We start from the raw sequence: 24,829 nt of genomic DNA on the forward strand, positions 1-24,829 counted from the left end.
GAATTGGGATAGCACACATGTGTGACTAGTTGTAGTATGGCCTTTTACTGCTATCAGGGGCAAGTAGTATTGAAGTTTTCTCAATCAGTATGCCAACAAGACAAGCTGAGGTGATCTAGTCTTGGCTTAAGTCTGTTTTTGTAATGTTGTATTATAGTGGTTCGGTGATTTTCTTCACCTGAAATGGTTGATTTTAAGGAAGCTTCATCAAAAGTTGTCAAATTCACCACAGCTGTAAAAAGCGCACAGCAATGTCAAGTTAATGTTGATTCCAGCCTAGGCATTGTACACAAGGAATCTCACCCCCTCCCACAGTTGAAATGTCAGTAACAAATTTTTACTGTGATGTTTTGAAATGGCTAAAGGAGAGCATTTGGTCCAAATGTCCAGAAAAGTGGAAGCACAATGACTAGGTTTTCCACACGTTACTCATTCGACAGTTCATGGCTTCCAAAAACATGACAGTCATTCCATACTTGCCTGATCTCACCCTATGTGACTTTTTCATGTTCCTCAAGGTGAAATTCCATTGTTTTTCCATGGAATTGTGGAAAAACCTGGGATTGCTGTATACGCACAAGGCGATTATTTCGAATGAGACTGTGGAAACTAGGAGACACGATTAAGGTGATTCCTGCAGAATTGCAGAAGGTGCTCAACACAGTCCCACTTGAGGACCTCCAGGAATGCATGGAAAAACTGCTGGGTTCTCTGTGTACAGCCCGGGGGGGGGGAATCACTTCAAAGGAGACAGGAAACTAGAAGTTACGGTAACAATTTGACCATAATTTTTTTTATGGTCAAATTCCCTGAACGTTTGGGTAGCATCTTGTATTCTTTGGTCATGTATACTTTACACTTACATCTGTGTGCTGACAAAATTGGCTTTCTATTATATTATATATTAAAAAAGCATTGAAGTGTAATCAATGATATAATTGTCTTCCTTATTTGTGATAACTACAACAGGAAAGCATATCTTCTAGGGAGAATGTATTGTCTTCCATTCTAGTGTCCAACTTCTCCTATGCGAGGTTAATATATATAAGAAAATTGCACTTGTCTCATATGGTGTTGCTGGCAGATTTTTTGATTTTTTCTCCTGTAAATTCTTTTTTTTTTTTATAGAAATCCCATGAACCAGGCAAACCAGTCAGTGAACACAGATGCAGCGTCCCTCGCCAGTTGAACACACATATTAGTAATAAAATATTGGCTTAATATTTAGTAGTTTTGTCCAAAATTCCACCATTATTTAAACAAGTTTCTGGTCTTAAGGGACTCCCAGGTAGAGCTTAAACCTTTAGAGATGAGAGCTAATAAGCAAATCATATGTCAATATACAGAAAACAGAGTAGTGTAAGGAGAATTTAAATGTGATATAAAGGTAACATTCTCCCTAGGGAGTGCAGTCTCTTACTTAATTTGCTGAGAGGTCTGCCTTCAGTATACAAAGCACAAATATATTTGTGCATAAACTTCTGTTTGTATACATTTAAGTATAAATGCTGTATCACATATTACTAAATTCTGGATAGATATTTACTAAAATAAAGAGCCAAAAGGCTTCACTTCGGCAATGCAAAATTATCTAAATTAAGTGGATATTAAATCCAACATTATTTCAAAGCTGAATACAGAAACTATAAAAGTTTCGTGTGGAGCTTGACCAGAGAGCTAACGGAAATACACCGTCACCATACTACGAGTTACCCTCGCTGAACCTAATAGAAAAGCATGACTGCTAAAAGCTTCCATATATTGTCTTCTATGTGTTCATTATAAGGTTTCATTAGTCTGACAGCTGTTTCAAACTCATTGGTTTTCAGGAGAGACTAGGTGGAAACCTAGAGAGCAAAAACTCTCTGTGCTAAGGAACTCGAAGCATTGGAGAGGTATATTTCCCGTAAGTGAACTCTCGGTCGGTGCGTAAAGTATTTACTAAAATAAAGAGCCAAAAGGCTTCACTTCGGCAATGCAAAATTATCTAAATTAAGTGGATATTAAATCCAACATCATTTCAAATAGCTCTCTGGTCAAGCTCTACACGAAACTTTGTGCGTGCACATACCTACATCGGTGTCCCATAAATCACAAATGGGAATAACTCTTTTGATTATTAATTTTTCAGGTATTCTAAGAAACATTTAGGAAATTAATCATGAGAAATTAAATAATAATAATGAACCACAATCAATCAATTTTAACTGAAGATCTGCAATTAAAAAATCGGCTATCACGTTCTCCAGATTTGACAGCTCTCAACTTCATACTATGGGGTTACCTGAAGGATTTGTGCATGGATTTAGCCATGATATCTTATTGGATCCCCCCCCCCCCCACGGAAGGGACCTCATTAAAAGTTGAAACTGAACTAGTGGGGGATCCTTCCCATAATGTTTTTTGTATTATGAGATACTAAGGCAATTAATATAAATTCAACATCCTCTATATACACACATAGACTAATCATGAAGTTGCTCTATGCTTATACTTACACTTGAATATAGAATTAAAACAGTAACATAATTTCTTTGTCAAGTATAATATACGTTGTGACCACATGAAAACATTTTTACAATATGATATTGATATCAAGTACTTATTTCTCATCCCACTTAAAAAATACATTCTGGAAATGGTTACTGTGGGATTGTCATAGAAAATTATGATGTTAATATCTTGAGCAGATTGGATTTTCTTTGTGAAGTTTGTGAGTTACCTAAATACCCTTGTCAAGGTTTTTTCCAAAATTTCTAAGATGCATTTGGTCTTTAGACATCGGACATCAGATTAACTAAAAGAATTTGTTTTCCTGCTTAAGACACCATTTCCACTTTTTAATCTTCAATACTGACTGTTTTCATTATATTGACTCAAGCTGGAGTAATGTTTGAGGCCAAAGTCAAGAATGGAATTTGTTGAACCATACTTTACATTTGTGGATATCTGAACATTTTCATAAAGTTCTTAGAATACTTGCAATTTAGTGTATAAGTAAAATTTTATTAATTTCTTTACTTGAAGGTATTAGTCATCTGCATGATATGTACCGAATGAGTAAACATAACATGTTTATATAATTAATTGGCTATTTAGAATAAAATTTGAGAGATTAATTAAATCTGAAATCTAAAATAATATTGATATTTTGACAATAAAGCCTAATATTTAATTAGAAGACCCACTGTTTTGAATTATTATTAGTAATATTTATTGAATGTTTTACATATTACAGCAATTTCAAAAGAAGCGACATCTACACAGCCCCATGCAATTCAGAGGCCTACACCAAGGAAATATTCTGGTGAGACTAACAGAAATCTATTCTCGCATCCCAGTAATTTACAGTGATGTAATGTAAAAATAGACTAAAAAAGTAATTAGAGAAATAATTTATTATTTATCTGTCATGCTACAACAGAGAATGTTTTCTTTGCGAAAGTCCACTAAGAGTGACCTGGTTATGTGCATGTGCATGTGGAAGGTTTAATGAAATTGTTCTGTGTAGACAGCAATTACTTGTGAAAATTGATTATTTTTACAAATTCTGATCTAAAATCTGGTAAGTCTGTCTTATGCAAAATGGTGTGCATAATAATTTGCTGAATAATGTTTTACATTATCTGCACTGTTGACCATTGTTCTCTTAAGAAACATAATATTCAAGACCATGCTTTATTTGAAACTTTGTGCATAGGAATTCAAATTAAGATTCAAGTGCCTCTAATAGAAACAAACTATACTGGACCAAACCAAAGTGTTATATGAGTTTTTGTAATTCTAATATTAAAATTACATTGCTTTAATAACCCTGGACAGAACCCTCTCCTTTAATAGACATCTCTCCAATATTGCTGCCAAACAGATCTAGAAATAACATACTGCATAAACTTGCTGGAACAACCTGGGGGCTTGTGCTCCCACATTAAGGACATCTGCTCTGGGCCTCATCTACTCAGCTGCTGAAAAGTGCTCAGCTGTCTGGCTGAACAGTGCACACGTTAAATTAATTGATACTGTGTTGAATCAGACAATGTGTATCATTTCTGGAACAATAAAGACCGCTTCATCATATTGGCTACCAGTTCTGAGTCGCATACAACCGCCACAACTACAACGCCAAGACAACCTGATTCATGAATATAACAAAATTTGCCAGAATCCACTGCTTCCTATACACTCTGATATTGACAGCTTTACATCCCAGAGGCTTAAGTCAAGACATCCACCTATTATAATGGCACAATAACTTGTCACTGAGGGCTGTGATGCAACAATAGCATGGCAGATGGAATGGACTTCCAAAGCCCCGGTAATCTGGCAGACTGTCTTTAATCCAAACAGCCCCGTTCAACCTATCTCGAAAAATATGGGCCTCCCTAAATAGGGTTCACACCAACCATGGTAGGTGCGGAGCTTACTTATTTACTTGGGGATTAAGACCAAACTCATCTTGTGACTGTGGTGAGGATAACCAAACTATACAACATATCACATTTGACTGTCCTCGCAGAGCCTTCATGGGACCAGTATCTGACTTTATAACAGTTTCCACTGATGCTGTTTACTGGTTGTCGAACTTAGACATTCAATTTTAATTGTATGCTTATGTATATTTTTATATGTATATACAACTCTCACTTATGGCTCTAAGTAGCCAGTAGAGTGCACCAGCGGCCACACCCTGGGACCGTGCTCGACTGGCATGCAAAACTAAGTGAGGATATCAGTATTTTATGCTGTAGTGAAGGAGAGTGTCTCCTCCTTGTTGCACTTGAAGACTGGGATGGCTGAGTTAGCAGATTACCAAAATTTAATTTGACAATGGTAATGAAGGCATGACAACACACTATTTAAATTCTCCCATAAGTTAATGTTCTGATCCCGCCAAGTATCCTTACCCTAAAGATGAGATTGAGGATAAATGGCAGAAATTTAAAGAGGGCATAAAAAAGGCAGTAAAACAAACAGTTCCCAAATTTGAGAAGAAAATGAGTAAACTCTAGATGAATGACAAGATACTGAAACTGATGGAGGAAAGAAACACAAATTGTCCTGAATATAAGAACTTAAACAAGGAGATCAGGAAAGAATGTAGAATTGCAAAAAGAACTATGGCTCAACAACAAATGCAAGGAAATTGAACTTCTGGACAAAAACACAAAACCAGAGAACTTCATGAAAAAGTTAGCTAACTAACAAATCTTGCAAAAGGTAGGCTCTCTCATTGCATAGAAGATACCAGTGGAAACATCCTAATGGAGAAAAACAAAATAAGGGATAGATGGGTAGAGTATTCAAAGGAACTCTACAATCATGATAGAATTGATAAGCCAATGCAAGAAGATTTGGAGGGGCCTACTATTCTTACCTGGGAAGTAACAAATGCCATTAGGAAACTGAAACCAAGAAAAGCTCCAGGAATGGATGGAATTATGGCAGAATATCTGAATGCTTTAGATGATAAGGCTATAAGATCATTGACTGGCATATGTTACAAAATATACGAAACTGGACACCTGCCAAAAGATTTTAAGCACTCAACGTTCCTACCAATACCTAAAAAACAAAGACAATCAGGCTGAACAATCAGATAGCAAAAATTGTTATATATCATCCTAGAAAGAAATAAACATAAAATCAAAATGGAAATAAATGAAACACAATCTGGTTTCCAGGAAAATAAAGGAATTAGAGAAGGGCTCTTCAACATTAGAACTATTATAGAAAGATATCTGGAGAAGTAGAAAGAAGTCTACTTATGTTTTTTTGACTACACAAAAGCCTTTGACGATATACAACATGAAGAACACTAATCAAATGCATCAGAAATTTAGGAGTAGATGGTAAATATACTAGATTACTGATAAATCTATATTGGGAGCAAACTTCCTGCCTCAATAAAAATATCAGGAGAAATCTTGGAGGAATTAAAGTAAAGAAGGGTGTCAGACAAGGCTGTGTTCTTTCTCCTATATTGTTTAACTTCTATACTGAAAATATCTTCCAGCAATTAGAAGAATTTAAAGGAGGCAGGAATATAAACAACTTAAGATATACAGATGATACAGTACTGCTAGCTGAAAATAAAAAAGATCTTCAAAACCTACTAGAAGAGAAGCTGAAAGTTAAGTGAAAAATATGGACTTAATTTCAACTTCAAAAAACCAAAACCATTCTGGTAACAAGGGAAAATACCCAATATAAATATTAAGAGCAGAGAAAATACTTTGATCAAGTAGAGAGTTATATATATTTGGGTCAACTAATTACAAAGAATTGAAAGTGTGATATGGAAATATTAAGAAGAATAGAAATTGCTAGATCAACCTTCATTAGCATGAAAAACATTCTGACCTCAAGGGAAATTCACACAAAAACAAGAATTAGGTTGTCCAAATGCTACGTATGGTCAACAATATGGACAATATCAAAATATTGTGAAAATAAACTAAAAGCTTTTGAGATGTGGATCCTCAGAAGAATTCTTAGAGGCCCATGGATTGCTAAAAAAAACTAATTTAGAAACATTAGAGATGATTTTGACCTTGGTCACATACTAAGGCATGAATCCCTACAAAAAATACTTCTAGAAGGAATGATACAAGGAAAAAGAAGAAGAGGAAGACAAAGAACAGATTGGATGGGAAATATTAAGAACTGGACCTTTTTGTCCTGTGAAGAATGCAGAAGAGAATCATAAAACCGTACATGGTGGAAGCTCATGGTAGTCAATCTCCTGGAAGGAGATGACAGGAGACAGGATATGTATATATGACTACAGTGTCACTTCACACTGTTGTATTCCTTTATGCATTTTGTTGTCTTGTATGTGTTTTGTGTGTGTGGTAGCATATGCATGTATTCTTCTTAGCCAAATGCTAAATATCTAAATAAAATAAATAATTGCTTTAATTTTACATATTCCATTTTCTCTTATGTGTTAGGCTTAAAAGCATGTCATGGCTCAAAAACTTTGGCTTTTTGGAAATCTAATTAATGCTATGATAGAGCAGTTAATCCTATCTGCATAGTGTATTATGGCTTAGTTGTGTATGTGTTTTGATGGCCAGTTTGCCTGTTTTTATGGGATGAAACATTCAAGTTTCTGGGATTAAAAAAAAAAAAAACTTGCCACACTGTATGAAATCAGCTAATACACCTTCACTTAAAAGCACTAATAAAAGTTCTTTGCATTCTGAACAGGATTTGGACCTAGATCTTTCCAGCTGAAGGGCATCTTTGAAACCAACTGAACCACTAAGGCTTTTATCATAAAAAAATAAAAACAACTGTGATAGCATTAACAATTTGAACCCCAGGCAGCTATCAAAGTGTGGCATGCATCATCTGTTTTCTAAGTTGTTCAAAGATGATATGATTAGCTGAAAAGTTGAAGTTAGGTGCATTAAGTTATCTAATCAATGATTTCCAAGTATCAGTGAATGTAGGTTCTTGGGTTTTGTTGAGAGAACCATGTGAATGAGCAATGCATAGAGATTGTTTGATATGATGAGCAAGAAATTTTTCTTCAAGATGTGGCACAGTGACTTTGTCTCATTTGATCCCATTATGTGTGCCGGAAGAGCAGTAATTTAGCCCTGATTTTTCCTCTCTGTTATTAACCATTTCACTGAGATGTTCATTCTTTCTTTTTTTTTTCTCTTACTTTTTGACCTATGTAGGGAGGGCCACTAGAACAAGGAATTCTGTAGACCTTCCCCCATCCTACCATGTGTTTTCATAGAAAGGGATTATTCCTTTAAAGAATGAAGAGGCTGTATATGGTAAAAATAGGCCACTCTGATGGTATGAATTTTCATGAGGTCGGTGGCTTTAATGGATGGATTATTGATGTAATCAGTTGAAATGGAGTATTTATAATGAATGTCAAGATATGGCTATGAGGATTAAAAAGATTTTACAATTAGAAAAATTGTATTTTTGTAATAGTAAAATAGTAGTCCTCGAATGCACCCAAATAAATACCAGTTTGGACCATAGCAAATACAGGACCTAACTGGTATCCCTAATTAAAGATAATTAGGTATCAGGGATATATGCTATTAAACAATATTTAAAAAATAGTGATTTTTATTAATGGCCAGTTAATACTTGTAATAACTACTAGTTGTCATGAAGTTTATTTGTATATTTTTACACAGGGAGACATTGTTTTTTTAAAGTTATACTATTTTCTAATATTTTTGATTTGAAACATAGATAGATGATTGATTTGATTTTCCTTATTTGTATACTGACATTTCTAATAAATGAAACATAGAAAGAACTGGTGAAGAATTCATTTTGCAAAAGCAGAAAAAAATACGATGATTATATTTTGAAAACTTACCACAAAATCATCTTTAATGCTGGGTGATGACCTCTCTGAATCCTGGGTGCTATGGAATGTGCTATGCAACCATTGCCAGAATTGCCTTTGATTTTATCACCCTCTGCCTCATACGTTGTGATTGGAAGTGTCCAGTAGAATGATGATAGGCTCTCACCTCCAGGCCATCAGTAAAATCAGTCTGTGTAAAACATTCATCTTTCATGATACCACTTCGTCATGTTCTCACAGGATTAAGCTGAAGTGTGCCTTCACCAGTTGCAGTGTTGATTGACCTGTCCTTTGGCAGTCAGATAAGTCTCTGACTCTGTATCGTTATGATAGTTAATAGTCCGATATACAAACATACTACTCCCGAGTGTTTTTAGTGTGCTGAAAATAACAGGTAGCTGCATTCCAACCTTGTGAAGTGTTGTTAGAGCTACACAATTCTCATAATCCCCCCCCACACACACACTGTAATCCTTTTTGCAGCACATTGGTGTGCAGAAGTTGTAAGAGTATTTATGGCAATACTATGTACATATCAGTTTTCCTTACTATACAGGATAAAAGGAGAATAAATAAATAAACACCCTGTTTAAAAAAAAATTAAAATAATATTTTGAACATTAAGGAACTGTAAAGAGACATGCACATAGCCTAATACTAGTTATATATCCTTATTTGTTCACTATATTAGTGAATACCTAATAATAGAGTAGAGTATGAAAAGGTGAGGAAATATACTAATAATTTATAACTTTGCTAACAAAGTTATATTCTTGTATTGACTTAAACCACAAAAACAAAAATGATAGTACATTATGAAATGTTATGCTGTTTGGGCCTTACCCTGTTAACACGTTGACTGCCGTAATGTTAAAAAATTTTTTGATCCCCAGGCCAACTTCTTTTTGTTTTACAATTTGCTTAAAGTAACATAAAATAATCATATTTTATGATTTTTTATTTATTTCATGCAGCTAAATAGATTTTTTAAGTGCGAATCACGTGTGCACCGCGCGGCCTGAGAAGAATTTTTTTACTGCTGGGCCGAGTGGTGCACACGTGATTCGCACTTCACACAAGGTCAAACTTGGATATATATGACGCTTACGAACAGTTATATGTGTTGAGTGTTTTGTCCGGTGGAATAAATTTGTTATAGTGATAAATATTGTTATAAATTGCCCTAATATGGGAGACTACGAAAAAGAGCAACGTCATTTAGAAGCCTTGATAAATGAAGTTCTATCTGATGACGAACCATATGAATATTCTACGGAAAGTTACTACGGAAGTGATCTTAGTTCTGTGTCTTCAGATTCTGATTCTCTCATTGCTAGGAAGAGAATAAAAGTATCTACAACTGGTAATACCGAAGTTTTCGCTCCTAGTACATCTCAGTTTACTGCTGCTCATTCTGTAGACCAAACAATTGATGATGTTATAAGAAATTCCTCAGATGAAATACTTGGAAATGTGAATTCAACCGACCTACAATGGAATGAAATTACAGGTGATAAACTAAAACATTTTCAGTTTGTGGATAATAATTTTGGAATAAAACAAAATGTTATTGAAGAAATGCATGATAAACAGCCTGTAGACTTCTTTTTTATGTTTGTTGATGAAGGACTGCTGGACCTAATGGTGCAAGAAACTAACAGATACGCTCTTCAAAAACTCAGTAAGAGAAGTTTACCAAAAGCAAGGATAAGAAAGTGGAAAAACACAAATCCCAATGAAATGAAGATATTTTTGGGTCTGCAAATTTGGTTCGGTTTAGTGCAGATGCCAAAATTAGAGTGTTATTGGTCGAATAACATCCTCTATTCTACAGAAATCAAACAAGTTATGTCAAGGAATCGGTTCGATCTTCTTCTCAGTAACTGGCACTTCACAGACAACGAGGGTGGAAATACTTCTGAAAGACTTTATAAAATTACACCTCTCATAAATCATATAAGAAAAAATTTCCAGAAAATAATGACGCCTTCGAGTAATATTTGCGTTGATGAAACTTTAGTTCCTTTCCGAGGTCGTATTGCCTTTCGACAGTACATCAAGAATAAACGACACAAATTTGGCATAAAACTATTCAAATTGTGTATTGAAGATGGATATACATATGATTTCAAGATATACTGCAGCACAGAAAAGACCAATGCTACTAATAGTGTTCCAACTTCAATTGTTATGGGACTTTGTGAGAATCTTCTTGACCATGGACGCACAATATTTGTAGATAATTATTATACCAGTATTGAATTAGCGCACAAACTTTTGAATAGACAAACACACCTTGTAGGCACTTTGAGAAAAAATCGAAAGGGAATTCCACAGGATGTTACCCAGAAGAAATTGAAAAAGGGTGAAATAATTGGTAAAGAAAGTGACACAGGGGTGGTGGTAATAAAATGGTGCGATAAACGTGAAGTGCTTATGTTATCAACAAAACACACAAACAAAATGAAATCCCTTACAGCAAGAAATGGTAATGAAGTGCAAAAGCCGGAAGCTATTATGGACTATAACAAAAGCAAAAGTTTTATTGATCTATCTGATCAGATAAAAGCCTATGCTTCTTGTCTTCGAAGAAGTGTGAAATGGTATCGAAAACTCGCAGTTGAAATTCTTTTAGGTTCTGCTGTGGTGAACGCTTTTATAGTATATAAGCGAGTTACTGATAAAAACATTAGCATCACAGAATTTAGAGAAAAAATCGCAAAAGAGTTATTAGGAATTACACCAAAGGAAAATAATGTCGCTTCGACTTCAGACAAGGAAAAACATATTTTAGAAGAGGTTGGTACCAGTAATAGGAGAAGATGTACATCTTGCTACAAAAAGTTAACCGAAGAACATAATAGAAAATATGCAACATCTAAGGCGACACAAACACGGTGGAAATGTGTTCAGTGCAAAAAATTTTACTGTGTTCGTTGTTTTACTATTGTGCATAACTGTAGTTTGTAATTGTAATAATTTCACCTAATTATTTTTTTCATATCAATTTGTCTATTATTTGACATTTTTTTGTTTATTAGTTTTTCAATTGTTTAGAAGAAAAATTTATGATTTGTAACATTTCTAATGACATATATTATAAATAAATATTTAGCACCATTGTTATTGTTTTATTCAACATTAGAAATTGGCCTAAATCAGGTAAAAATAAAACCCCTATAATAGGTCGTGTAGTTGAAATTCTACTGTGCTAACCATATAAACCTGTTTACCAGGCCCCACATTTCCATTACCCATAAGCATTTCATTTAGATACGAATCACGGGTGAACTACACGGCCTGAAAGAAAAATCTTTATGCGAATCAAATATGATTCACGCAACGCATTGAACAAATGTAGTGTGAATCGTATTTGATTCATACGGCGGTCAACATGTTAAACAAGGGTCCTTGATGATTTCATCTGAAAACCAACGTAAACAGTGAAATGTCAGCTAATGGAACAAACTTATCCTCATCAAAACTCAAGATAGGTACCATATGTGAGATACGTCCAGTGGCGTATTTAGGTATAGGCCCGGGCCTAGAGTGGCAAATTTTGAGGGGCATCGGAAATTTCCGGGCTCTCATTTTTGTAATTATATTTATATTACGAATTTATGATATAAATAGGTTATGCATGTAAATCAACATGTTCATTAACTACGGGGGGGTGCACTTTTTGTGGGCTTAGAGGGAGGGGGAATACCTAAATACGCCACTGGATACATCTGTAATAAGAAGTGGAACTTGAATTAAAGAAGTGCCATATCAACATAATCAGGGTTTCCATCTTAAAAATTATGGAAACAACTACCATGTTAGAGTAAAACTTCAGTTTAATATAAACCAAAATAATCACTCAACATTTTGACCTTCACATTAAAGTCATCAGGTGGCCAGTTTTAACAGTTGACCATTAACTGGTCAACTGTTAAAACTATTGGCCTGACCTCTAGCGAAGAAAAAAAACCTTCTACATCAAAGCTAGAGTTCTGTTATTATTAATATCTATTAGATTACAAAATTAAATTGAGCCAGAGAGCAACATGTTCACAAAAAAAAAAAAAAAGTCATACATATAAGTATACATATAAATTAAAACAAACCAGTATGGATGGTAGCCAGTAAGAGCTGAAAAATTGCTTAGTAAAGTCAGGGTTTGCTGGAAACTTGAATTGAAGAACTAAGTGGGCTGAACGTGTGCTATCCAAATTCTCGGGATTTTTATGTCACATTATTAAGATTAGGGTGGTTAATCAAAATTTCACAGGCTTCATTAAATTTCCATTCCACAATGTTTTGAATGAAAAGAAAATCATATGTAGCAATCTTACAAAAACAGAACTAGCAGCAGTCAAGTCATTAAAAACTAAAATCAAGATATAAGTTTAACAAAATCGGACAAAGGTAATGCCACGTCCTTGACAGATCAACGTACATTGCAATGCTTCTTACTTTGCAGAGTTCTATAGAACTGATGATTGTCTCTGTCAGCAAGACAACGCATCATGTCAAAGCCACTGCTGTAACTGCTTGGTTTGTGGGCATGAACGTCACCACACTTGACTGGGCTTCACAGAGCCCAGATCTCAATCCTGTTGAACATCTGTGGGATGAACTGGAGCATTGGTGAGGTCAAGGGATGCCTACCCCACAACAATCCAGAACCTCATTACATGCCTGCAGGAGGAATGGTCCAAAATATCCATTAATCACTATCATACACTTGGGGAAAGTATACCTTGTAGCATTGTTGCAGTAAACACAATGAAAGGATGTCCTACATCTTATTAAGGTGGGCACCATGGCTTTTTGTTCCTTGCACTATGGTGTCCATTGATTTCTTTCCAAGCAGTATATTTCCCATATACAAGTAGTGAAAAGATGTATCACCTTGTTATTAAAGTACTCTGGATCAGTGATAGATGTTGCAAGTTTTTTCACTTTTATTAGACTATAAATTAAAGATGCCAAGAAATTATATTCTTGATTTAATCCTTGTGGACATGAAGAAAGAAAAAACATAGTTTGCCCATGAAGTATCTTCATGACTGAGCTACTTATAGTGACTTCACATCAATTGCCTTAGTATCCCATAATGCAAAGCACACCTCCTTTTGGATGTGCATAATGCCATTCATTGTGGGAAAGGCCACTCCCTGACCAGTTTCAACCTTTATTAAGGTATATTAAAGTGTGGGGATACTTCTCCAAAAACTTTCAATGATCTACAAGATGACTCTAATTCTCACTGAATGATCCGCAAGGACTACTAAACTCATCATTCTTCTCCTGAATCACTTCAGGACAGGAAACTCTGCTGTAACTCCACTCAGTGACAGTCAAGGCAATTCAGTTTGTTCAAATTGCCATGCTTATGTTACAACTGGAACCTCAGTCTGGCATAATCAGAAGCAAATATTGCTTCTGATTATGCCAGACTTATCAGAATTATCACTGAGCTAATCCTTCACTTGGCAAGGTGGCAAATTGTTAGAGTGCACTGGTCTACTGTTCTTTTCCATGACCAGGTAGAAGACCTTAAGAGAGCAAAAACTCTCATGCAAGTGGTGACTCCATTCAGTGATATGCAAAGGCCAGTCACCAAACAGACCTTCTCTACTACATTGGAAGCAAGGTTGAAATAATGTGGAAATATTTCCCATATACAAGCAGGGGAAAGGTGTATCACCTTATTAAATTACTTTGGATCAGGAATAGATGGGTTTTTTTTTCACTTGGTTTTACTATAAATTATAGATGCCAAGAAATTATATTCTAGGTTTAATCCTTTATCCAGACCATCAGAAAGTGCTCTGCATTATGTGCTCATTGATGCTGACTATAAGTAAGAAATTGTTTGTTGAGATTTTGAAAATATAAAGTGAAAAAGAAGTGGACAAGGAGATTAGGTGCTACATTAAGCAGCTGAATTAATTTCAACTGATATTTTAGACCAAACTCAGAACCCTGTAAGCAGGAGCCTCCATATTGGCTGAATTTTGTACTCTGAGACTTTGAAGATGTGCAGACCATTAAATGGATTATAATGGAATACGTAGTCGCACTATCAAAACAAAAGCGATTTTTGAAAAAATTGTTTTTTTTGGGTGGAGCAGAATTAATGGGCAAAGTGTATATTCTCTATGTAATAACATTGCTGAGTATATTGCTAAGTATATAGGCTTATTTTATAAATAGTACATTATTTTACTCTGATTTAGCATTTCTCTTGTTGTCACGAACTTAATTTGTTAACAAGTCAAGTGGCAATGTTACTTGTGCTCTGCATGACAGACACATGTTAATAAATCTTAGAAACCTTGCAGTCCAAGACTAAATTTGTGGTAGGACAACAGCAACTTAGAGTAGTTCTCTAGATCATTGACTATGCTATGTAGACACAAAGGGAAATGAGAAAGCATAAGGGCAATTTAATAATATGGTCATCTTATATTTCTTTATATGACTTATTCTTTATTAATGATTATAAAAAAGGTTATTTTGATTTTTTCTAATTTCTTATCTTACCATTAGGTTTATTGCTAAAGTATTGTAATACTTAAGATGAGTAAACTCTATAGTACACCAGAAATAATTGCTTGAACGATTTTATTTAATATTTTTAGTTCCTACTCATGGTGCTATACCACCTCCTCCCCAGTCTTTAACAAAAGCAGCAAGTATATCAGACAGCAGTGGATCTTCAGGGTATGTCTTGACTTTCTTCTTTACCTCCCCTTGCACCTCCCCCCCCTCCCCCCCAAAAAATAATCAGTCTACTCATAATACAGCCTATAATGTAACTGGCAACTAACATAGTTAAAAATGTTGGTGGGGGGGGATAAACTGTTTCAGATAAATCATGTATTAATTTTAAGTGAAATGAGGCACAACATATTATTGTGTAATTAACAAAATGTTTTCATATTGTTTATTGTCAATTTCGGAAATTATCTTGTATTTATCGAAGAAAATTTCACTCACAATAAAAAAAAGTGGCTCCCTAACTATTTTATCTCATCAAAAATTCAAATTGCCAAGTATTTACTTATGAGAAATTTTTTAGCCTGTAGTACACCAGTATTGAGGATAAGTACAAATTCAACAGTAATGAGAAAACTTACCTTTGAATTGGAATATCTGTAGTAGATTTTCTCTTTAGTAAATACATAAGAAGGAAGGCTGTATCAGAGAACAGCAGTAGAACAAATGGATGATGAGGGTAAAATATAGGTTCTCTGAGTTCACTATAAAGAAAACTGCGATAAAGAAAACAGTGGCTCTGAAAATCATTTCCTAATACATGGTCTCAAGAGTATATACTAGATACTAGGAAAGCACTACATAATTAATGTTGACAAACTGCCAGTATTAGCCACATGGAAACAATAAAATCTTAAAAAAAGTTGATATTTTATTAATTCTTAGGTCTACCAGGTTTCATATACATTTGTTCTGGAGAAATATAAAAAAAAAAATAATTAAAATCAGAGGCAAATACAACATTTAAATGGTAATTAAAGAATAAACATGCTGGCTAAGTGGTTAGCATATATCCACCAACAGGATGTGGGATCAATCCCACCATGGGCATGGTTGTTTGTGATTGTCTTCAGGTGGGAGATGAATTTCATAACTCATTCGGAGACCACTATCCTGCTTATTTGAGGCCGGAAGTGGCTTGAATAAATTTCATGTTTGGTCTCTAAAGTAGGGTTTTAGGACTATGTAAAAAAATAAATACAAAAAACAGTGTGTGTGTTTGTCTGTAATTAAAATAGAAAAACAAAATCCTTAACCCACCCACAATACAAATACTATAGGTTTACAAAACCTTTCATGGGTGGGAATGGCATTAAATTAATTAGTTCAACAATTATGTGTACATAGCAATATCATTCATGTGTGAATCCATCATATGATAGACTGCATTGTTGGGACATTTGTTGAAAGAGGACCAGATTTGATGCAAAATAAATCCTTGATTTTTATTACATTTGATTGGGATATGTGGCTTTTCTAAGAGCTCCTTGAATTTGCAGACATAACTGTTGTAGGCAGTATCAACCATTTTAAATTATGGGCACTGTATGTTTAATATATGCCTCAGCTCTTGAGTAGCGTTATGTTATTGGAAAATTTGGTTAAAGATACTATTCATGAAAAAGAGGACATGGTACTCTTTTGTGACATCATGATTTTGTGAATCTGTAGGCCCTGCCTTAGTATTTTACTTACATTTTATAATATAAAATGTAAGTAAAATTAATATAAATTTCCCTTATTATTATAAGGGAAATGACTTTAGCATATTACTGCTAGACATTGCAGTATTCTGTCAAATCCCTTGTACAGATATCTGTTATAAGTTGGAGCAAATGGGGATGGATGTAAAGCTGGTGATGTGGAAGTGGGGATGGTGGCTGATAGTACCACAGAGAATATTATATGGTGGAGTAGATTCCAAGAAGGAAGTTGACTAATGGAGTTTCTCATGGCTCTGTGCTAGGGCTGCTGCTTAATTTGTTTGTTAATGATATATATTGATATAGGGAATGATTCAAGGGGGGAATATTAGTTGATGCTAATGATGCAAAACTGGGAAGGGCAATAGAAAATAAAGCTAATGAAGAGATTTTGCAGGATTTAAATAAATTGGCAGTGTGGAAAAATAATGCTTTTAGTGTAATGTGGCAAAGTGTAACGTTATGCACTTTGGGATGAAAAGATTATTAAATACTGTATATTGCATAGATGATACTGGATTGCAAGAAACTGATGAGGCTAGAGATTTGGGGATGATGGGTTGCAGAGAGAGAGAGAATTCAAAAGTTAACAAAATAATTCAATGCATTACTTGGATGTTGAAGAATACATTGACAATATAGAGAGGTTTATTATCCATCTTTATAAGGCTATTATATAGCCACATCTTCACTGTTAAGCACAGATTTGGTCACCTGGGTTTCATCTTGATGAAGAGGTGGTGGAGAGGATCTAGAGACAAGTGACCAAGGTGGTGACAGATCTGTGGAATGCTGAAGATAGATTGAAGTTTTGTGGGTTGCAAAGTTTAGCTGACAGGAATTTCTTGTATAATGAGACCTGTGGAGCTTCCATGCTTATAAAATCACACATATACCATAGTAAAAGTTATTTATTTATTGTATGATTATTTCATCTTATGTATCATAGAATATCATCAGTGTAAATGAAGAACAACAGTAATGAAATTTGAACAAAAAGAAACAGAACAGTTTATTTGTTACATTAGAATCCCTGTATATTGGAGGATGTAAACAGCAAAAAAATGAAATTTACACCAGAAAGAAAAGAATCATCAGGAGGAATTTACTTCTTGTACATTCATGTCAGATGGAAACCTGATGAATCACTTTCAAATTCTATCTACTAGAAACGAACATTTAGAGGTTGCCATGTTCATAATGCATCTGCTTTTCATCCATTTCAGATGTATGATGTTGTAAAATCCTTACTGGCTGATCACACAAAATTTGTTCCTCTCTCCAAAGACAACTGGAAACTATCAAACAGCTTTACTAAATGGTTACATAGCTTTACTAATCATAATGTGACTGCATTTATATCCCTAAAGTTTGGGAAATTGTTATCCTCAACCGTATTTAATAGTTTTTAGTCAAATAACGTATTTGTATTTATAGGGACCTATGCACAGACAAGGAAACAGATACAAATCCTCTACTATATTTAGATGAGGCTGATATAAAACCACTCATTGTGATGGAAGAATTAGGAAAAGCCCTCAAGTTGGCAAAGAATAATGGAAGTCCCAGAGTCTGTATAGATGGTACAATTGCATCATTCTCCACAAAAAAAGCCAACTTCCTGGCATCCTGCTTCTCCAATTCTTGTATAGCTGACCATGGCAAATGTTCCCCACCATTCTAAATGCTCAATGCAGTGTTTGACCTTTTGCCAGAAAGAGATCAGAAAAATTTTGCTTGAATTGGATACCAAAAAGTCTCCTGGCTCTGATAGTATTCATCCAATTGTTGTAATAAGTCTGTGCTCCAGAGTTGATTCCCACCGTATGCCACCCATTGATACTTCCTTATTCCGCTGGTGTTTATCATGCTGTCTGGAAATCAACCATTTTGCAACCTGTTAAGAACAGTGGCATATCTTTACCTTCAAACTACCATCCACTTTTTCTTCCACCTCAATTCTTTCTCAAGTAATGGAAAGAACTATCAACATCCAACTTCTATGCTAGATTGAAGACTCTCATCTAATAAATGACAGACAGTATAGATTCCATCACTGCCGATTAACAGGGAATCTATTAATCCATGTCGCTCATCTCTGGACAAACACCATGGAAAGGTTTTGTGAATCTCAATTGCTTGCCCTTGATATTTTTAAGGCTTTTGACTGAGTCTGGCACAAAAGTCTTAAGTAAACTATCAGAAAGCTGGCTATACAACTGCAGAAGCCTATAGCCAGCTTTCTGAATGGATGTTCATGTCAAGCGATGGTGGATGGCTCCTTATCTTCTAACTGTACAACTAATGCTGCAATACCACAAGACTCGGTTCTTTCACCCCATTCTTTTCCTTCTGTATATAAAGGATTAACTTCTTTTCATTTGGCAAAGCACAGAGCACAAATCACCACAACCTGCAGAACTCTAACCTCTACTACCTTAAATTCTGATCTTCAAAACATTCATCAGTAGGATTTGGATAACCACGTTAACTTCAATGCTAGCAAAACTTAGCTCTGCATTATTGCCCACAAGAAAAAGGAACACTTTTCTTCCTGTCTTACCTATTCAAGAAGAGATTTATCTTCTTGGGATAACTCTAACTTCAAATATCTCTTGGCACAAACATACCACAAATATTGCCTCCTGCTTCCAAAAACATTAGGTCTTCTCTTTCACTTGAGACATTGCTTTAACTTCAAACAGCTCCTAATCCTATACAAATCATACATCTTCATAGCCATTTAATTACTGCTCTCACATATGGGGTAAGTCCCCTAAGAGTTCCCTAAAAATACTGGATTTTATACAGGAAAGAGCAGTCAGATTGATTAATGACCCCTTGCTCACTAATATCCTCCATTCACTTTCACTTAGGCATTCAATTTTCACAGCCTGCATCTTCTATAAATACTATTGTGGCTGCTGCCCACCAGAATTGGCATCTATAATTCCCTGCCCTCTGTCAAATCCATCGAAACACATGAGCAGTCAATTAACACCCTCTCACAGTTCAATTCAAACGCACAGAATAAATTTCTACTCCACTGCTGCCCTTTACAACAGTCTTTCTCGTATGTTTATCAAGGAACACATACCTACTGAGATTATCTCTTAACACATTCCTAAATGCTAACAATGCAAATTCTTTCCTACTATCCTAATTTTTAATGTGATAATGCCATCTTCTGACTCCACTAATCTTTCAGAACTCTCATATCAGAGATCTCCAATCTTTGATCAAGTGTTTTATTTCTAGCCCAGCTCTCAGATTCATAAGTTAAATTGGTTTGAACACTGTCTTGTACACAGCCTAATTTAGTGTTTTGACTAATTTCTTTCTTATTCCATAAAAATTTATTCAAAAATTTTTCAGTATGGTAGGAAGTCAGAAATGACTTCCTACCATACTGACTTTACTAATTCTGTTGTCTATTTTCATATTTAATTTGCCATCTTCACTAAAAATTGTGCCTAAATAGCTAAAATGTTTTACTTGTTCTATAGGTTCACCATTCAGAATATAGTTTATGTTTTCAATGTTTCTGCCTATTTTCATTGTCTTTGTCTTTTTATTGGTGATTTTCAGACCAAGTTCCATTGATGCTTCTTATATTCATTGTATTTCATACACTTATATTCCGTATTTCATACACGTGTTCCACATGTATTTCATACATGTGGAACACGTGTATGAAATACGGAAAGGATGACCCACAAACAAGGGAGTGACTTGGGTAACTATGCCATGCACAAGACTTCGAAAAGAAAACTTGGTTGACCATGAACAAAGCAAGTTACATACTGATTCTCATTCAGATATAATTGAAAAATGTATACTAGAAGAAACTGGAATATGGCAAATTGAAAAATCAATTTCAATTTTAAATAACTTGCAGAGAGATGATTTTCGGGGAGCTTTAAGATCTGTGTATTGGTTAGCAAAAAATGAGTTACCACATACTACATTATTTGAAAAATTGCTTGAGCATTGCAAGGCTATGGGCTGTTCCTACTTAGAATATCTTAACTTTGGTAAAAATGCACATTATACCTCAGAAAGAATAATGCAAGAGTTGATTGATATTTCAGCATCAGAAATTAGATCTGAAATACTGAAAAATATACATTCTGCAGATTATTTCAGTGTTTTATGGGATGAAATTACAGACATCTCAGTTTTAAAACAGCCGATTGTGTACGTTAAATATGTTTGTCAACTTAGAAAAGAGGTCAGGGTTAGTTTTCTATTAATTTGCATTATCATTGATGTCAAAGCTGAGGCTATAACTACAAAGTAATTGAAACCCTTGACAGTCTAGGCTTAAAAACTTGTAATCTGGTGGGCCTAGGATCTGATGGAGCAGCTGTCATGATTGGAAAGCAAAAGGGAGTTGCAAAACTGCTCAAAGATAAAACAGATGGACTCATGGTCAACTGTCATTATGTAGACCACCGATTGCTCTTGCTAGTGCCCAAGCAGCTGCTGAAGTGCCTTATTTAGTCACGTTTAATGATATCTTAAGGCAATTGTTTTTCTTCTTCCAAAATTCCTCAGTCAGGATTGCTGGTTTAACCCCAATTCAAAATATACTGAACAGTCCTCAGATTAAACTTAAAATGGCTAGTGACACTAGATGACTGTCTCATGATTCTGCAATACAGTCTCTAAGAGAATGTATGGTGAGTGTTATAGCTGCATTGAAAGAGAAGCCACCGAATGAAATGATATCCAGCTGAAGGTTTAAGTACATATATCAGAACATACAATTCCGTAGCTTCACTAATGATGCTTTCAGGTGTGTTACTGCATTTATTTAACTTGTCTAGATCATGACAAAGGCAAGATGTTGACTTAACTGAAATAGAGCCAGTCTTATACTCCTGGCAGTCATTTTCAAAATCTTTCAGGTGAATGGTCAAACCTTCACATTGATTATTCAGATTCTAATGTTATTACGTTTAAGACTACAATATATGATAAATACATAGGCACAGTCATTAAACACCTAAAAGCAAGAAGTTCCAGATATGCCAATCATTTCCTGCTTTCCAAGACTTTTCAATGCAGAAAGTCATGATCAACGTGAGGCTTCTGAGATTCTTTTTGATTATTATTCTAGAAATGGAAGCCCTGCAGTTTTAAACTATGAAAGTATTAAACTAGAATGGGCAGTTTCATCAAAGATGATTGATGGACAGTCATACAAAAATCTAGATCCAAGACAAATACTGCTGAAATTAGCAACAACATCTGAGCTCAAAGAGTCTTTTCCAAATTTATAGCTGCTGTTGGACTGGCCATATGTGTGAGCACAGCTGAATGTGAAAGGGGTTTCTCTGCATTAAAAAGGATAAAAACCTGTATGAGGAATCTCATCTGTCAAAACACTAAATAATCTGATGCTGATTTCACTGGAGGGACCAGATCCAACAGATTTTAATTATGAAAAAGCTGCTGAAAACTGGGCTTCTGAGAAGAAGAGAAGAATTAATGAATAGAATTTTAAGCTATGAGCATTAAAAGATTTTTCATTACTTAATGAGAAAATAAGAAAAATCCTAGTCTTGTTTGTTATAATTACTATATAAAATATTATCCTTGTTTGAAGTAATTTCTAATAAAATTACTATTTTAATTTGTTATGAAAAAGGATCTTTCTTAACTCATTCAAAATTTTTGTACACCCAGCTAATGCTCCATTCCACCTGGCTAGTAAAAATTTCTGGGGAGAACACTGTTCAGCATTACCAACGTTATGATATGGCAGCAAAATTTGGGTAATAAATAAACATGATAAAGAGTATAAACAAGTGAAATAGATTCATGAGAAGAATTGCAAAATACACATTATTAGACAAAAATAGGAACAAAGATATTTTAAAAGAACTAAAAATGGAATCAAAAAAAGAAAAACTGAACAAATATAAACTTGGATGGAACATGTAAACCAAATTGCCAACACTCAATATCCTAAACAATTAATAAAATATAAACCAGTGAGGAAGAGAAGGCCAGGTAGACCTCAAAAGAGGTTATTCAATTAAAAATGAGACCTGAAGAGATCCTAGGTCTATCTGTGTTTAGCATTATGATGATACTGTGGTATATAATGTGTGATTTTATAATTAAAAATTTATGTAAGTTACTAAAGAGATTCTCTTAGATGAATACAAAAGAAATTTTTTCAGTGATGAGTAGGGAGAGAACTATCAAACCACACCTTGAAGTATCATAAGAGAGTGGTTGTAAATGTGTGAGGACTATATTTTTTGCTTCGAGAGTGGTGAACAACTGGAATTGATTGCCAGAGATAGTTATTGCTTTAAGGAGAACGTGACAACTTTCTAAATTTCTCAAGTTCTTCTAAATAATGGTTAATGTGAGCATCTTGTGATGACTCTTCTGGCTTCATAGAGATACCCATAATAATAATAATTACTAACAGAGGTTGCACACTTGCTACTTTTTTGGTACCATTCCTACTTCTCCATTTTTTTTTTTTTTTTCTTTTTCACATTCAAATGCAGTGTGTGAGCGAGAGAGAGAAACACAAATATTTGGTGCACTAACAATTTTGATATGAATACAGATATCTAATGCTCAGATGTCTAGTTCTCTAATAGTTTGTGAAAATTTGTAGGTATTTTTCAAACTCTTCCAACATACCACTATCAGTTCATCATATATATAGAAGAGAACCACCTCCACCACCACCAAGGCCCAGGTCAAGCCATGGTCGAAGTTATTCTTTTGATCTTAGTGGATTAGGCAAGTGCAATCCATTCTGTTATATAATTCTAATTAAGAAGCAGTTTTTTTTTTAAATAGTTAAATGTTAAAAAGGCTTTAATTTCTCTGACTATCCTTAAAAATTTGTTTTTGTTAGTCATATTACTGCTGATTTTCATATATTTATAAGCACACTAGTGTCCAAAAGCAAAGGACGAACTACATTTTTACCTGTATATGAAAAAAATCTTCAGCCTAATGTCCACATTAGGCTGAAGATTTTTTTTATTACATTAGGCTGAAGAAATTTATTACCAGCCTACTAATAAATGATATTACACAAAAAATGTGTAATATCACAAAAAAATTACATACCAATACATTTTTTGCACAAGTTACAAATTTCCTAAGGACATTAAGGAATTATTGTACAGTGCTTACAGAACACTACACGGAGAGAAATTTCAGTATTGAATATGTCCATCCTGAACTGCGATGCAGCTCTCACAATGCTGTACCATGCTAAGCAGCAAGTGATTCAGGATTTCTTGAGGCAAACTGAACCACTCCTTCAGAGCAAGGATAAGGCCTTGTTTATTTTCTAGAGGGGAATTTTGAGCAGCAGTGTGTGTCTCTATTGGTGTCCCGCATGTTCTATGGGGTTGAGATGTGGGGAATGTGCTGGCCACTCAATTCAAGTAATATCCTCGGTCTCCAGAAGCATCTCCACTGTTCATGTACAATGAGGTGTAGCATTGTCATCCATAAAAATGAATTCTTCCTCTACAGCATCATGGAACAATTAAATATGACATTGAAGAACGTCGTTGCAATCTTGTTTTCACCAGTCATGGTCCCTCTTTCCACTGCTTGTATTGGTGCATATGTTAAGCATAATGCCTATCATCACCATGACCCCCCAACACTGCTGTATCTGTTCCTTTCGAGAGCATTCTCACAATGGTTAGCAGTGCTGCTTTCACACCACTCAAGTGTCATTTAGAATTGGAGGAAAGACTAAAATGACTCATCTGTAAAGAGCACATTAACTGATTGTTGTCTTGTCTAATTTTTATGGATACAATACCACTGAGAACATGCTCTCCGATGAGCTGTGGATAAAGTGGTGCAGAGTATAGGTCTTCAGATGTATAAGCCTACTTGTTGCAAAATGTCTTGCCTCAGTTTGTTGAGATATCTGCATACCTGTGGTTGGAACCGACTTGCAGGCTGATCTGCCATGGTGCATCAATTACATTTTGTTGTTATAACCAAAAATCTGTCATATTTTGTGGCAGAGTGAGAGCAACCTCTTAGCAAACATCTGGAGCACATTTCATTTAGTTGAAATGCTGCCCAGAGCACGGATACAACACTTTGTGAGATTCCAAATTCTCTGGCAATATCAGTAATTCTATGTCCTTCGATCTTTCCAATAATTCTTCCCCACATGAAATCATCTATATGATATCTTTTCAACATTAGGAGACATTCTGTA

The 24,829-nt window shown here is 34.8% G+C and overlaps 1 protein-coding gene across 1 annotated transcript in view; it reads left to right on the forward strand.

Annotated features, from left to right (window-relative positions):
- LOC150094295 (ralBP1-associated Eps domain-containing protein 2-like) overlaps positions 1–24,829 on the forward strand; it is a 275,338-nt gene that overhangs the window by 164,596 nt on the left and 85,913 nt on the right. Inside the window, exons 11-13 of the mRNA XM_090412058.1 lie at positions 3,239–3,307; positions 14,980–15,061; positions 23,243–23,370. Coding sequence (XP_090268184.1) covers positions 3,239–3,307; positions 14,980–15,061; positions 23,243–23,370 — 279 coding nt within the window. The remainder of the gene's footprint in view (positions 1–3,238; positions 3,308–14,979; positions 15,062–23,242; positions 23,371–24,829) is intronic.

Source organism: Typopeltis vanoorti, chromosome 22, assembly GCF_054136105.1.
Source record: "Typopeltis vanoorti isolate ZY-2024b chromosome 22, IOZ_Tvanoo_1.0, whole genome shotgun sequence".
In the NCBI taxonomy this organism is placed as follows: Eukaryota; Metazoa; Arthropoda; class Arachnida; order Uropygi; family Thelyphonidae; genus Typopeltis; species Typopeltis vanoorti.